The 17,306-nt window shown below is 30.8% G+C and overlaps 1 protein-coding gene across 1 annotated transcript in view; it reads left to right on the forward strand.

Moving 5' to 3' along the window:
• Nucleotides 1-817: 817 nt before the first annotated feature.
• The window catches only part of LOC142219511 (solute carrier family 23 member 2), a 34,340-nt gene continuing 17,851 nt past the window's right edge, over nt 818-17,306 (forward strand). The window contains exon 1 of the mRNA XM_075288466.1: nt 818-1,128. Within this exon, the coding sequence (XP_075144581.1) occupies nt 1,087-1,128 (42 nt within the window). The 5' untranslated portion in view covers nt 818-1,086. The remainder of the gene's footprint in view (nt 1,129-17,306) is intronic.

Consider the following 17,306-nt stretch of genomic DNA (forward strand, 5'->3'; position numbering starts at 1 on the left):
TTACCTCTATGGAAAATTTTGTCAACATTTTATTTCTATAGAAAATTTTATGAAAAATTTATTTCTATAGAAAATTTTATCAAAATTTTATTTCTATAGAAAATTTCGTCAAAATTTTTTCTATACAAAAATTATGTCAAAATTGTATTTCTATAAAATCTTGAAGTAAGGTTTGAGTTGAGGAGGAATATTTGGAAAAACTACCAATACGTAAAGAACTCTATCATAAAGAGTCATTTGGATCCCGTTTGATCATTGAAAATAAACTACAATGAAACCTCTCAGAAGGCGACTGTGAGAAGTCTCAAAGTTGCCTACATTTTATCCATATACTTGTATGGGAGGTGTGAAGTCATGAGAGTTTAATTTGAATGTGTTAATATAACAAACGTCTCAAGACAATTACACGCTTTTGAGAGGTGTCCCGTTTTCAAAGTGTCAAGTTTGAGGGGTTTCACTGTATTAAAGTAGTGAGCAGGCCACTTCTCATTTATTCTCGATTTCTACAATGATCCCTATCGTTTTTATTGTAACAAACATTTTGTCATTGCATCCAATAAGATTACAATAAGGCTATCATATTGTTGTTGTAATGTTGAGGTTTCTCTCACTTTCGCTTGTTTTATTGGTGTTATTATCGTTGGAGAACTTTGGAAATTTATTGTTTTCATCGATTAAAGTTTATTATGATTTTAGTGCCTACTACACTCACTCAGGCCAATGACAGTGATGCCGATGCCGTTAATTGAAATGATGTACGATAACAAACACCAGCAACAAAGAAAGCAAGCTGGTCAGAACAGAAGCAAGAGCTAGTCAATTGGCATTCTTGATCACTTGTAGTACTCAGTAGATTTTGCTCATTTCATTAAGAAATTTCAAGGGAATCGGATGACTGGCGGTTACTAAAAATTTTATTGATATTTGAAAGAAAAAAAAATTGATTAAATTATCGTATTGATGAAATTCAAAAGAGAAACAAAATAATTATATCACAGTGAAATTTAGAGAAATCAAAAAGAAACTATAAGAAAGTTCAATTAAGTGCAAAATAAGAATGTTAAATACGATATAACTCATAAAATAATGGAATTAAATGATGTTTCTATCGATGGTGGTGTTCAGAGTGTAAGTCAGTAATTTGATACCACGTGTTATTCCCATTTTTTTTAATAGAAAAGTCAAATTATGTGCATAAGAAGCTGTTATATGCATCACATTTGGGAAATATTAAAACCGCATTTTTCTAAAGCGAATTTAAATTAATTTTAGTAAAAATAACGACTTTTTTTATAAATTCAGAAAAAAAGTGAAGTTTAGTATATAATACACTGATAGAAAAAAATTACGTTTCAAAATCGAAACGTTTCGAACTTAATTCTCACCTTATGGATGGAAAAACGTTGACCTCCTATTTTATTTTTTACACACGGGGATAAAAAGAAAGTCATTCGGTCATATCATGCTTTCAGAATTCATATTTTGAGGATACCTCAATCAGAGTGGCAAAAGTGCTTCGACAATTGGTTCAAACTCATACAAAAGTGTATATATCTTAATGGGGAATATTTTGAAAAAAAATAAAGTTGTTTGCGATGAGTAATATATATTTTTATTCTCTAATCCCGAAATATAAAAGGCAACCCTCGTATATAAAAATCATTTGAGATTTTCTATTTTCTCAATAAAATTTTAAAATACAGAAAAGTCCAATAAAATGCTTGAAATTAAAAAAAACTATATTTTTAGAAAATTTTTTATATACGTGGAATTTTTTTCTTATTTTTCTAAATTTAAATCCGAAATAAAGGAAAAGCATCAAATGTGAAGAAGTAATGAGAATACTATGCAGAGGATGGTTATACAGATGACTTCCGCTCTAAGCTCGTGTCAGTTTCATTACTTCTGATCCGAATTTGCACTACTACCGGATCCAAAAAGAAATTTTTTATTGTTTTTTTCTTTTTTTTTTTTTGAGACACTTGTTTTCATGGTTAACCGAGCGCATTTAAGTCCACGAACCACGGTTGACACAATTGGTAGAATCTTACCAAAAATGGTAGTTTTTTACTTTTAGGTAGATTGACCGAATTCTTGATGTTTTGGTATATTTTGCTAAATAACATATTCCACCTACGAGGTTTTCGAAAATTTTCAATCAAAATAAAATTTTGACAAAATTTTCTAAAAAAAAATTGAGAAAATAGAAATAAAATTTTGACAAAATTTTCTCTATGATAAAATTTTGGCAAAATTTTCTGTGGAAATTAAATGTTGGCAAAATTTTCTATTGAAAAATTTTTTTGACAAAATTTTCAATAGAAATCAGAAATTGCAAAATAATAGTTTTTATTTGATAGGTTTTGAAAAATTTTCTATCGAAATAACATTTTGACAAAATTTTCTAAAAAAAAATTGTTTGAGAAAATAGAAATTTTGAAAAAATAATCGATAGGAATAAAATTTTGACAACATTTTCTCTATGATAAAATTTTGACATAATTTTCTATAGAAAAAAATTTTGACAAATTTTTCTATAGAAATCAAAAATTGCAAAATAATTTTTTTTTATTTGGTAGTTTTTTGGTAAATTTTTCTTCAAATTTTGGCAGGTTTTTTTTTTTGGATCGAGTGGCAACCGTGACTTGAAGTAATTCAAGTGATGTATGAGTAGTTGTGACCGCTCCACCGCTCGTTTTCAGCGAGCCTGGTTTCAAAGTAAATGCGATTTATTTTCAGCTAAATCTTTTGGAAGCTGCTTCGGAGTCACAGGCAATCAAGCATTTTGTTCATAGAACGGCTGGACTTTGTCGAATTATTTGGCGCTGAATTTGACTCTGAAGTAAAACGGAAAACTTGGTGAAGAAGAAGTGTTTTTCGCCATAATAGTGCACAGGTTCATGTCCCTCTCTTAATCACGGTTGCCAAAATTACCAAACAAAAAAATGTATTTTGCAAAATTTTCTTTCTATAGAAATTTTTGTCAAAATTTTATTTCAATAGAAAATATTGTTAGTTTTGTTTATAGGAAAGTTTGTCAAAGCCCTATAGATTGCAAGATGGTTGGATGGACGCACGTTTCGGAATTACCACATTCCTCATCAGCATCCTCTACTTGCAGCAAAACTATCAACCACTTGAATAAATTCGGGTAGTTCACTAAACCCAAAGTGAACCACACTCGAACTACCCGAATTTATTCTGATAATAATTTTGTTCCAAGTAGTAAGGCAAGGGAGAGGTCCCCCTCCCCATCCACATATGAAATCATCAGGTACCCCATATTAATTCCATAAACTCACCGCATGTTCTCTGTAAATCTCAGGTAATTTAGAGAATTTTAGTTTTTTTCACTGTACTTTAAAAAAAGTCGAACAAAGGGGAGGTCCCCCTCCACCACCAAATATCGAAATATAAAGTAGAGGGTCTTTGTCTAAATGCCAACCCCAAACTTCAATGAAAATTTCAAGCAAATCAGTCAACTTTGGTCCAATTTTCAAAAAGTCCGACAAAGGGGAGGTCCCCCTCCGTGACCACGTGTTAAAAAATGAGGTACCCTATTTTCACCACATGAACGCCCCCTACGATCTCTGAAAGTTTCAAGTAAATCGGTTCAGCCGTTTCGGAGCCAACTCGGAACATACAAACAAATAAACAAACAAAGATTGAATTTTATATACACAGAAAAAAAAGTGTCTCGTAAATTTAAGAAGATTTTTACAATAATTTATTACAAGAATTTTCCAGAATTTTAGTTCATTTTTCGTATCTTCAACGAAAATTAACTACTCGAAAGGAAATTTTACAAATTTTAAGTAGCAATCGTTTAGTTCATGGCCTACAAAATACGATGGAAATTTCCTTAAAAAATTTCTTAACTGGTAGTTAAAAATTCGTTTGTTATGCTATAAAACTACTTGTGAAATGTAAAGTATTTTCTAAATAATAATTGCAATTTACTATAAGATTTTTTTGTATGAGAAAATATTTTTTTACGAAAAATGAACTTGAAAGTGGATAGCAATTTCTTACTGACAATTCCTATGGTTAATAATTGTTGGTAAAAAATTTCCCAATGAAATATTTTTAGTTCACATGTAATTAAATTTATAGACATTTTCGTCAAAAATGGGTAGATATCATTTCATGAAGTTTTTGCTAATTTTAAGTTAAACGTTTCATCGTTCTTATACTGATATGCATTTAAGAGTATTGTTTTTAGAGTAAATTGTGGACAGATGCGATGAACTAATGCATAGTACAGAGATCTTTCCCGTCAAATTGGAATATGTTTAATGTAAAGATGATGTTACTTGAATTTTTTTGAGAGTGAGAGCATGCAATGCAATAATGAGAAATGGTAGCGAGTGATGGGGATGTTGTGTATATCGGAGCGTGGGGTTGTTTTTGTTCTTTCAGTGGTTTGTGTGTGTGTTTATTATTGGCGAATGGTTTGTCTGGATGAGGTGTTGTTTTCAATGAAGGCACATGGGTTTTTGTTGTTGTAGGAATGTTTTGGTTTTGCTTGGTTTTGTTTGGCATGCTTCAGTTGTATAGTTGGCGTTGGCGTGGGCTGTTGCATCTTTTTAGCAAGTATGTAACAAGGGAATATAAAGGTATGGAATATTTTGTTTTTTTTTAGACATATATTGGTGTTTGTTTATTAAAACTTTGAAATGAAAGTTATTAATATTTTAGCGATGAGATGTACGATGGCGAAGTGATGATCGGTAGCTTAGAAAAAAGTTATTAAGAATGTTCAATATTTAGGAAAAAATGCTGAAATGGAAAGTATATTGAAATTGTTTTATCTAATTTAATTTTTATTATTCAATGTAAAAAATAAATATTCAATTTCAGAGTAACTCCAGATAAATTTGGAAAATTGTTTGTTACACCTCAGCGTATAGTTTAATGATAAATAGGTAAGACTTCTTTTTCAATGTGTTTTTCTTTTAAAAAATAATATTCTTTATGTATATTATTATTTGCTAATTATTATTATTATTTTTTTAACAAGTTTCATGTTTTTCTTTGTTGTAAAAAAATATCTAAGTTAAGAGCAACCCCAGATGGATTCGGGCAAATTTTTATATTTCTCCTCAGCGTATAACTTAATAGAGAAGTGGTAAGTTTTCTTTAAAAAATTGGCTTTCTTCTCACTAGAATATTTACGTTTTAATGACATTTTTATTGGTTTTTAATACCTTATTTTAGTATTACTTTAATCAAATATTTTTGGAAAATTTTTGTTACACCTCAGCATATAGTTTAATCATAAATTGGTAAGTATTCTTTTTAAAATGTGGTTTTCTTTTAAAAAGGATATTTTTTATTTATATCATTATTTGCTAATTATTTTTTTTTTTTTTTTTTTGAAACTAGTTTAATGGTTTTCTTTGTTGTAAAAAAAATATTTAATTTCAGAGCAACCCCAAGATGGATTCGGGCATATTTTTATATTACTCCTCAGCGTATAATTTAATAGAGAAGTGGTAAGTTTTCTTTTAAAATTCGGCTTTCTTTTCACTAGAATATTTAAATTTTTATGACCTTTTTATTATCAAAATTACATGTTTTTAATACCTTACTTTAGTATTACAATAATCAAATATTTTTGGAAACAAATTTAATATTTTTATTGTAAAAAACAAATATTTAATTTCAGAATAACAATTTGGAAACATTTTTATGAATTGGTAAGCTTTATTTAACTTTCTTTTAACCAGAATATTTAGTTTTTTTATGCATATTATTTCTTTAATTAGATTTTTTGGAAACCAATTTAATGTTTTCTATTTAATGTAAAAAATAAATATTTAATTTCATAGTATCCCCAAATGAATTTCGATAACTTTATAACCTCAGCGTACAATTTAATAGAGAATTGGTAAGTTTTATATTAAAACTTTGGCTTTCTTTTGACAAGAATATTTATTGTATTATGTCCTTCACATCGATAACAACACAGTTTTATGAGTTAATATATTACTTAATTCATTATTTCTCTAATTGTTTCCTTACACCATTTAATAAAATGCCCCCAAATATGGTAAGTTACAAGCTAATTTAAAGAGATTAAAAATTATATTTTATTACATGTTAATTTTTAACAATTTTCATTATTCCTTCCATTTTTTTCAGCAAGATATGTGAATATACTAACGATGAATAAAAAACTAAGGAAAAGTCAAAATGTCCAAATAGCGAGTTAAATTAAACTACTTTCTTGTTCCACGTGGTCATAATTTTTATTCACAAAAACATTGTATTAAGAACTCTCATCATAAGTTTTTATAATAAAGTGCTTTTGCTTAAAGAAAGTTAATTTATAATGTATAAAAATTTTCATAATAGTAAAACGGATTGTTGTTCCTTTAATTATTTAATTTCTCTGTACTGTGGAATGATTGATTTAAAAATAGTTTAGTCGTCGACATTTTAGGGGTATATAAATCTTATAGTGTTGTAAAAATGAACTAAAATACAATGTTATAGATTAACTAAAAGTTAAGAGAATTATAAACTAGACAAGTTTAAAAAAATCTTAAGGGCTAAATCATGGTCAATATTACTACAGTTTAGTTCATTTTGCAATGGAAAAGGGTTCACTGTTTTTTCAGTGTATATAGATATATAGATTTTATAAAAATTTTATTTCTATAGGAAATTTTGTCAAAATTTTATTTCTAAAAAAAAATTTCAAAATTTTATTTCAATAGAAAATTTTCTCAAAATTGTATTTCTATAGAAAATTGTGTCAATATTTCATTACTATAGAAATTTTTTTCAAAATTTTAATTCTATAGGAAATTTTGTCAAAATTTTATTTCTATAGAAAATTTTGTCAAAATTTTATTACTATAGAGAAATTTGTCAAGATTTTATTTCTATAGAAAATTTTGTCAAAATTTTATTTCTATAGAAAATTTTGTCAAAATTTTATTACTATAGGAAGTTTTGTCAAAATTTTATTTTTATAGAAAATTTTGTCAAAATTTTATTTGTATAGGAAATTTTGTTAAAATTTTATTTTTATTGTGTGCCAAAATTGTGTTTTATTTCTATAGAAAATTTTGTCAAAATTAAAAAAAAAAAAAAACAAGTAAGGAAAGTCTAAAGTCGGGCGGGGCCGACTATTTTATACCCTGCACCACTCTGTAGATCTAAATTTTCGATACCATATCACATCCGTCAAATGTGTTGGGTGCTATATATAAAGGTTTGTCCCAAATACATACATTTAAATATCACTCGATTTGGACAGAATTTGATAGACTATTACAAAATCTATAGACTCAAAATGTAAGTTGGCTAATGCACTAGCGTGGAACACAATTTTAGTAAAGAAATATGGGAAACATTTAAATCTGAAGCAATTTTAAGGAAACTTCGCAAAAGTCTATTTATGATTTATCGCTCGATATATATGTATTAGAAGTTTAGGAAAATTAGAGTAATTTTTACAACTTTTCGACTAAGCAGTGGCGATTTAACAAGGAAAATGTTGGTATTTTGACCATTTTTGTCGAAATCAGAAAAACATATATATGGGAGCTATATCTAAATCTGAACCGATTGCAACCAAATTTGGCACGCATAGAATACTAATTCTACTCTTGTGCAAAATTTCATCTAAATCGGAGTTAAAAATTTGCCTCTGTGGTCATATGAGTGTAAATCGGGCGAAAAATATATATGGGAGCTATATCTAAATCTGAACCGATTTCTTCCAAAATCAATAGGGTTCTATTCTGTCCCAAATTAGGAACATGTGCCAAATTTGAAGGCGATTGAACTTAAATTGCGACCTAGACTTTGATCACGAAAATGTGTTCACAGACAGACGGACGGACGGACGGACGGACGGAGGGACGGTCGGACGGAGGTACTGACGGACGGACAGACAGACGGATATGGTTATATCGACTCAGGGACCCGCCCTGAGCATTATTGCCAAAGACACCATGTATCTATCTCGTCTCCTTCTGGGTGTTACAAACATATGCACTAACTTATAATACCCTGTTCCACAGTGTGGCGCAGGGTATAAAAAAAAAAACTAAACTAAAATTTAATGAACAAGAACGCGGTATAATAAATTGAAGACTTTGAGGCATATTTTATTATCTAAAGCAGAAAATCAAGGAGTTTTCATTTTTGAAAATATATTTTTAAAGAAAAATAAAAATCTTTCGAAGCCATTCAAAATTTCGACATGATTAGGAGGGTGTATACTCCTTCAATCTACTACTTTACAGACAGGTTAAAAAGTTGAAAAATCTATGGGCCAAGTGGATCGAATTATAAGAACACAACATAAATCGCCCCTTTTCCGCTAATCGGACCAACTATGTAAAGGCGCCAAATGATGAATATCGATCAACTTTGCAACCCTTTATGTTTCATTTTGTATGAAAAAATATAGAGATTTATTTTTCGATATGCAATTTATGCAATCACCCTCATTGTTTTCTATTGATATACATGCATTATATTTCAGTTGATTAAATTACTCTCCGCTATTTCAATTACTATTATTCAAAATATAATAATTGCTAATAATGGGGTATCGATAATATTAATTAACTGTTAACAAGAGTTACAAAATTTGTGATACAGCATCCAGCAAGTACATATCAACGTTTTGTCTAAGCCATACTGCCATGGTAATTCGATATTGTGGTTTGATATCGATTTGCCAGTAACCCTCGTAAATTCACGTCGTTGTAGAGAGATAAGCTATAATTATGGAAATATGAGTACACCGATGCCTTATTGTCGTATGGGCATACAACAGGTGATTTATACTATTTGCACATATATTTGCATTTAATTAAGACAAATTTAATCATGATATTTTATTAGCTTTTGTTTGTTTTAACTTGAGCGAAATTATTCAATTAATATTAATAAGAATAAGATTTATTTTCATTTTTCCCTAGTCCAGGTTACATTCCCAAAACAAACAAAAAACAAACAAATGTTCGCAAAATGTTATGCATGAAATTATAGCACAGGGACACAATACAAACTACTCTGTGCAAAATAGGAGTGGGCTGAGTCGACTAGAGCTCGTCTTTGAACCAAGTTTTATGATCTAAAGCAACAATTTAAGAAGTTTTTATTTTTTTAAATGAATTTTTACAGAAAATTAAAAATCTTAAAAATCTATTCAAAAATTCGACACAATCAAGAAGTCGATGTTGGCAAACTAGCGATTGTTGCCGAATATTTTTCTAAAATTGTTTGTTTGTTACTTCCATATTGTCATATTTTATTGAACAAAGGCATAAAAAAGAACAATATAAGGTAACAATAAAAATAGTTCAAGTTTAATAATATTTTTTTAGAACTTATATATTTTTTGTATAAAAAAATTCAGTAGTTTGATATTATAATGGAAAAGGGATTTTTTTGTACACTGAAAAAATATTGTCGTGAGGTCAAAGATTTCATGTTTTTAAAATACGAATGCAAAGTTTGCTTATAATAGAAGACGTATTTCTCTAATATAAAGTTTTTCTCCTTGTCCAAAAGTCGATAAATTTTTGAATGAAGTCGTATTGTCCTTATAATTAGGTCATTTGACTTAAAAATGGGTATCATAACATGAAAGACACATTTTTTGGGGTAAGGTTAACATGACTTTAAAAATTCAGAAAAATTCTTTAAAATTAATGAAATTGTCTTTAAATTTGTTGTCTTTTTGCATCTTGACTACAAAGCAAAAAATCGTTCAAAAATAGGACATGTTTTTCAACACTTTATTTTAAAGACGTTTTTTACTTGAAACATAGCATAATTTCTACTGGATGTCAAGTCTGAATTTGGAAAATAAAGTTGTCGTTTTTAAAGGACTTTGATAGCATATGAAGAAAAAAAGCTGAAAAAACGAAAAATTAAAATTTGCTTCTTAGAAGCAGGAACACAAAGCCTAAATTTAAAAGAGAATTGTGTCTTCAAAAGTATCCTTACCTGTATTCTCCGATTCTTTGGCTCGGAATCAATACCAATATTTTTAAAGTAAAGACAAAATCTTTGGAATCGGACATGCTTTTTTTTTTCAGTGTATTGGCATATTTGAACAAAGTCATAAAAAACCACAATAAAAGGTAATATAGCTAAAGTTTAATAATATTTTTTTAGAACTTACAGTTTTTTTTTTTTTTTGTATAAAAAAATTCAGTAGTTTGATATTATAATGGAAAAGGGATTTTTTGTACAAAAAAAATTCCTTTTCCACTGAAAACATGTTCGGTGGAGTGCTTAATTATACCCTAAACCACATGGTGGCCAGGGTATAATAACTTTGATCTAGTGTTACCAGGTGATGCTTGATTCTTCACCCCAAATCTTAAGAAAAAAACCCTAAATTGGTCTAGACTTTAAGAATGTAAACAGTACAAAAAGGGGTCCCAAATTTCGTGAAAAAATCCACAAATATATATACATATAGCGTAACCCGGCCCGCTTCGCTGCGCCTTCCGAAGCGTATTTGGAGGAACATTTTGCGTTAACTTAGTCAACTATATCCTTCGCGCTGAAAACAAATTCGAAAGGATTTGAATTCTTTTAAACAAATCGGACTACTTGATTTTTCGTTTATAGGTACAAATACGGCGGGAGAGGGTGTACCTTCTTCTATATTTCTTGTGAATTTTAAGTGTGGTTTGTCAAGGAAAAGTATCCTTCTCCTCAACATATCTGAAAATTAAGCATTATATTATAATAACATACAAAGAATTACTGTTTCCCAATCGGAAAAGGCAAAAGTAGTAAAAAATTTTACCACATTAACATTTGCTAAAATGTTGGAAAATGATGCACGCTCTACGTTGGCTTCCAATTTCATGTAAATTTAAGTTCTTTACTAAAAAGAAGTCTGGCAGAAGCCTGCGCAAAAATCATAAAATTATGTACCGAGTTCTCATTTACGGACAACCCTCTATTTTCAACTTAAGAAAAAAAAAACGGACAAAAGGGAACCCTCTCTTTACTAACAAGAAGTCTGGAAGAAAGAAGCCTGTGCAAAAATCATAAAATTATATACCGAGTTCCCATTTACGGACAACCCTCCACTTTCAATTGAAGAGAAAAAACCGACAAAAGGGAACTCTCTCCCCACCTTCGCTCCACTCTGACCTGATATCGGACTATCACGTACCCTATATTAATTTCGCAACTACTCAATGGTCCCTATTAATTCTATCGAAGTAAATCGACAAAGTTTATTTCAATTTTCCCCTTCCCCAACCAGATATCGAAAAATCATATATTAATTTAAAAATCATGTATAAATTTCATCACCTCCTCCCACGTTCCCTGTAAATTTCAAGTAGATCGGAGATGTTTAATTTTTGCTCTATTGTTTTAAAGGGACGTCACTTTCCCCGATACAATATCGACAAACACCGTAGTGAATAGCAACCCTAACCTTCCCTGAAAATTCTTGAAACTTTCCTTCAAGTGTGGGGCAATGAAGGTTGCCTCTTCATTTATAACCTTTTCCCCCGCTTCCTTTGTAAATTTCAAGAAAACTTAAATTTTTTTATATTTCATGTTAGCCTGATACCGAAACAGGCAATTGACGTCCAAATGCATTATATCTAATTATACAATTATTTTTCGAGCATTATGGACAGATATAGATTAAGGAACATGGTTAATAGAGCCATTTTTTTTGCAATTTTAGAGGAGGACCTCCTCCCCGACCAAATGTCGAAAAGCGTGTCTTTTGTAAACGTCCCAGAAAATGTCAAGCAAATTATAAGCCTAAAGGGGCGGCCTCTCTTCCGTCCAAAAATCACAAAATCAGGTATCAACTATTACGGTTGACAGAGGTTACGATCTCTCCCCAGTCCTCTGTAAATTTCAAGAAACTCGGTAAAGTTTAATTGTTTCTCTGTATGTACTTAAGAGAAGCGGATGTCTCCCTATGCCCTTTTATTTTTATTAAAAAATCAGGAACCTGATATAAATTTCACAACCTCACCCATTTTTCCATAAAATTTCAGTCGAGGAAGTTTAGTTTTGTTTTCACTGTACTTTAAAAAAGTCGGGCAAAGGGGTGGCCCCCCTCCCCGACCAAATATCGAAGAATAATGTAGCGGATTTTTGTCTAGATGCCAACCCCAACATTCAATGAAAATTTCATGCAAATCGCATAATTTTGTTCCAAGTTTCAAAAAGTAAGACAAGGGGGAGGTCCCCCTACCCGTCCGCATATGAAATCATCAGGTACCCCATATTAATTCCATAACCTCACCGCATATTCTCTTTAAATCTCAGATAATTTAGAGAATTTTAGTTTTTTCATTGTACTTTAAAAAAAGTCGAACAAAGGGGATGTCCCCCTCCGCCACAAAATATCGAAATATAAAGTAGCGGATCTTTGTCTAAATGCCAACCCCAACCTTCAATGAAAATTTCAAGCAAATCGGTCAACTTTGGTCCAATTTTCAAAAAGTCCGACAAAGGGGAGGTCCCCCTCCGCGACCAGGTGTCAAAAAATGAGGTACCCTATTTTCACCACATGAACGTCCCCTATGATCTCTGAAAGTTTCAAGTAAATCGGTTAAGCCGTTTCGGAGCCAACTCGGTTCATACAAACAAACAAACAAATAGACAAACATAGATTGAATTTTATATATATAGATAGATAGATATACTGAAAGAAGAGGATTCTTTTCAGAGGAACGAAATTTTAGGTAAACTAAATTTTCTTTTATGCAAAAAAAAATTCTTTAAAAGTAAACAAAAAACATATGCACTAACTTATAATACCCTGTTCCACAGTGTGGAGCATGGTATAATCATTAGATGAAATCATTGCAACACTTGTCATAAATTCGGGTTTATTTGCTCTTTAAGAAAATACTTTATAACAAAAGGGAATTTAGTTTTTTTCTAAAATTTCGTCCCTGAGGAAAGCAGGCAAAACAAAATAATTCAATTTACAAATCTTTTAAATCAAATTAATTAAAGTATATATATAAAGTATAAATAATGGAAATAAAAAATAAACAAAAATTATAGTTATACGCGAGAAATTATAAGACCAACCATTTTATGAAAATTTAACTGCTAAGTTAAATAAAAAATTAAAAATGGCCTTTCAACAGAAGCGTTTGAAGAAATAAACGAAAATAATGCTATTGCATACTTGCATACATTTAGGAACTTGAGTTGACTTCCCGCATCTTTTTTTCTCATAATTCATGACAGAATTGTTCCGAATTTGGTTTAGAATTGCTCCACTATATAAGGTCTAAGATATTTTTTTACTCCCAAAAATCCCCCCAAATAAAACCCCTAAATTTAGGGGGAAACCGCCCAACCTGGCAATACTGCTTTGATCTGCCAAAAAATGTGTCTACCAGAAATATTGATTTTAGACCCCATAGGTTAGGTTAGGTTGTAGAGGGTTACATCAATTTTCTTGAATTGATGCCCACTTAGACCAGTATAGGTCCATTGTTATCCCTCGATGTGATTTTTCCATCTTTCTCCATCCGATGCGGTCCGCTTTGTCCCAGAAACTTCCACCTGCTCGTTCTCTTTGAAAGAAATTTCTGAATAACCAACCAGAGGCCCTGATGAATGCAAGTATGTTCCTTAAGCTGCACTCTAACAGATCAGCGAGAGCCTGAAAGAAAAAGGAGCCCAGTATATTGTTTCTTCTAAACGATAAAGCTGGGCACTGACACAGGAAATGGTACGAGTCCTCCGTAACTTCCGGGTCCAGGCACCATCTACAGATATCATCGTCTTTAAGTCCTATTCTTACCAAGTGTGTTATGTCCTGTTATGATACCAATCAATGGCCGTAGTTCCTCTCTGTTCATCAACAACAAAATTTCGCAGTTCCTACGTTTCTTTTCATCCCATATCAACTTGGTTTGCTCGCAACCATCCAAAAAATTCGTTTTTTTTTTCAAATTTTGAACGACGAGCGGCACGTGTTAACGTCGTTTAATCGGGCTCAAATTTTGGCTATCCCAATATCTGGAAAGTCGATTCGTTTTGTGGGGTTAAGGCGAATGCTCCTGGTGGCACCAGGTCGGTTCAGATAGTCGAAAGGAGTCGACATATTCGGCGGCGGCATCGACTGACAAAAAATGGACGTTGGCGACTGAAATCGGTTATTCTCCGATGACGGGCTTTTGCAGGCAAGAAATATGGCCTGCAAACGGCCCCTGCACGGAAGTGGTTTTGCGATATTTTGGTCCATTCCCGTCGATGAGCAATCTTAAGGTGCTCTACACTTTGGTATTCTTTAGTGCCAACCTCTCCAAAATACCAACGGTTCATTGATATCCGGGGATTTCGGTGACCATTGTGCGGTGTAAATTAAGCCAAGAACCTCCTTCTTAAGCAATTCTTGATTGACGCGTGCAGAATGCGATGGTGCTGAGTCCATGGTTTGCGGCCAAAATGTTGATCTGCTCAGGGCTTCTATACTGTCTGTACAACATTTTACCGATTATATTCGGTATTTATTGCGATTTGGTACCAACACACAGTGGTACCAAATCGTTTTTTTTTTTTTTAATTCTGAAACTGAAAGCTGATGTCTTTCCTCTAAGTGTGAAATCTGAAGTGTTGTAATCTAAGTTTGCAAATTTATGTATCCCTAGTGGGTCCACGGGCTGACCTGTATGCGTTGAAAGTTTTTCACCTCGGATGTGTGACATTTTTTTAGCTGTCAACTCCGCAATTTTGAACCAATTTCAATGACTTTTTCTTTGCTGGATAGAACTTGTTAAGCTCTACAAAAAAGTTCGCGTGTGATTTCATAATTAGTTCAAAAGTTATTAAGGTTTCAATTCATACTTTTAAATAATTCCCAAAAAATCGGAAATTTTGAAAAAAAATTGTTCCTTTCCCCAAAACCTTCAAATTTTCGTAATTTTTGTTCTTTTCAATTACATAAGAATAAAATTCTCTCTAATACCTTTGCAACGATATATTAATTTAGACTAATCAAAACTATCAAAATTTTAATCAAATCAGAGTAAAATCCTGATTTGATTATGGGGGCTATATATTAATCTTATCTAATCCCGAAATATAACAGACAACCCTCGTAATACGTGAAAATAAATACGTACCGTCTTTATTACCAATGAGATAAGACGAGTATAACAACTATTTGTTTGTAATTATATCGTTTCAAACTTTATTAGATAGGCATATTTTCAATTCGAGAGTCTCTCTCTTTACCCCTTTAACTACGTACTAACGTTGCCACAATGAATTTTTATTTTGGACCAACATTTTTCTAAGATTAGACCAAAATTCGTACCAGCGGCCCATTTTTTAATTATATTAATATCATTTAAAAGTTTAAATTTTTCCAAAATTCTACGTCGATAGAAAATTTTGTCAATTTTTTTTCTATTTAAATTTTTTATTTCTATAGAAAATTTTGTCAAAATTTTATTTCTATAGAAAATTTGTAAAAATTTTTTTTTCTATGGAAAATTTTGTCAAAAATTTTATTTCTTTAGAAAATTTTGTTAAAATTTTAATTCCATAGAAAATTTTTTAAAAATTGTATTTCTATAGAAAATTTTGTCACAATTTTATTTCTATAGAAAATTTATCAAACTTTATTTCTATAGAAAATTTTTGGCAACATTTTATTTCTATAGAAAATATTGTCAAATTTTGTTTTCTATAGAAAATTTTGTTAGCGGCCAGTGGCCCATTTTTTAATTAAATTAATATCATTTTACGTCGATAGAAAATTTTGTAAATTTTTCTATTTAAAATTTTTATTTCTATAGAAAATTTAGCCAGCATTTCATTTTTATAGAAAATTTTGTCAAAATTTTATTTCATTTCATGTTAGCCTGATACCGAAACAGGCAATTGACGTCCAAATGCATTATATCTAATTATACAATTATTTTTCGAGCTTTATGAACAGATATAGATTAAGGAACATGGTTAATAGAGCCATTGAAAAGAAAACGCCAGATACAAATCTATACACGCCTGGACTGTACATGTTTCGGTTCGGGCGAATGAACCTTTCCACAGCCTTTAGTATAAATCTGGCTGGGAGAGATAACTCAATTTTGGGCCCTTTATGCTAACTCCTTATGGAGAAAACATTTGGGAAATTTCCTCTTACAAATTGAGTCATCTTTTCTGCCACTGTACATAATCTTTTCATATAACTTACAAGTCCCTTAATCTTATTTTTATTTCGTTTTGTTACATAGTAATGCAACAACACGAAATTTATTTTTAGAAAGCTAAAAGGAAATAAGAGGAAGTAAGAGGAAATTTCCCAAATGTTTTCTCCATAAGGAGTTAGCATAAAGGGCCCAAAATTGAGTTATCTCTCCCAGCCAGATCTATACTAAAGGCTGTGGAAAGGTTCATTCGCCCGAACCGAAACATGTACAGTCCAGGCGAGTATAGATTTGTATCTGGCGTTTTCTTTTCAATGGCTCTATTAACCATGTTCCTTAATCTATATCTGACCATAAAGCTCGAAAAATAATTGTATAATTAGATACAATTTTATTTCTATAGAAAATTTTGTCAAAAATTTTATTTCTATAGAAAATTTTGTTAAAACTTTAATTCTATAGAAAATTTTTTGAAAATTGTATTTCTATAGAAAATTTATCAAACTTTTATTTCTATAAAAACTTTGGCAAAATGTTATTTCTATAGAATTTAATTTCTATTCTATAGTCAAATTTTGTTTTCCATAGAAAATTTTGTTAAAATTTTATTTCTATAGAAAATTTTGCCAACAATTTTTTGAAAAATTTTATTTCATCAGCATCCTCTACTTGCAAAACTATCAACCAATTATCAGAATAAATTCAGGCCAGCCAACTGCACTCAAATCGATGATTTGACGGTGGCAAAGGAAAAGAGATATGTTTGTACGAATTTATTTCGGCATAAGCCGGCTATCATACAATACCTTTTTTCGGAAGGTTCAAGTGTGGTTCATTGTTGGGTTTAACGAACTGCCTGAATTTATTCTGATAATGGGTTGATAGTTTTGCTGTAAGTAGAGGATGCTGATGAGGAATGTGGTAATTCCGAAACGTGCGTCCTTCCAACCATCTTGCAGTCTATAGGGCTTTGCCCAAATAAATTTGACAAACATTCTTTTCCTCTGTTGGTTAAGCTACACTTGTAGTTTAGTCAATGCATGGTTTTAAGCTGAAATCAAAAACAACAACAATGCTTAAAGAACAAAACGAATAAAATAGAATAGAATTTTCCTCTACAGATATTTCAAATAAAAAATTCTCTGGAAAAGGTCGGAAAAA

Source organism: Haematobia irritans, chromosome 1 (assembly GCF_050003625.1).
Source record: "Haematobia irritans isolate KBUSLIRL chromosome 1, ASM5000362v1, whole genome shotgun sequence".
NCBI classification, from domain to species: domain Eukaryota; kingdom Metazoa; phylum Arthropoda; class Insecta; order Diptera; family Muscidae; genus Haematobia; species Haematobia irritans.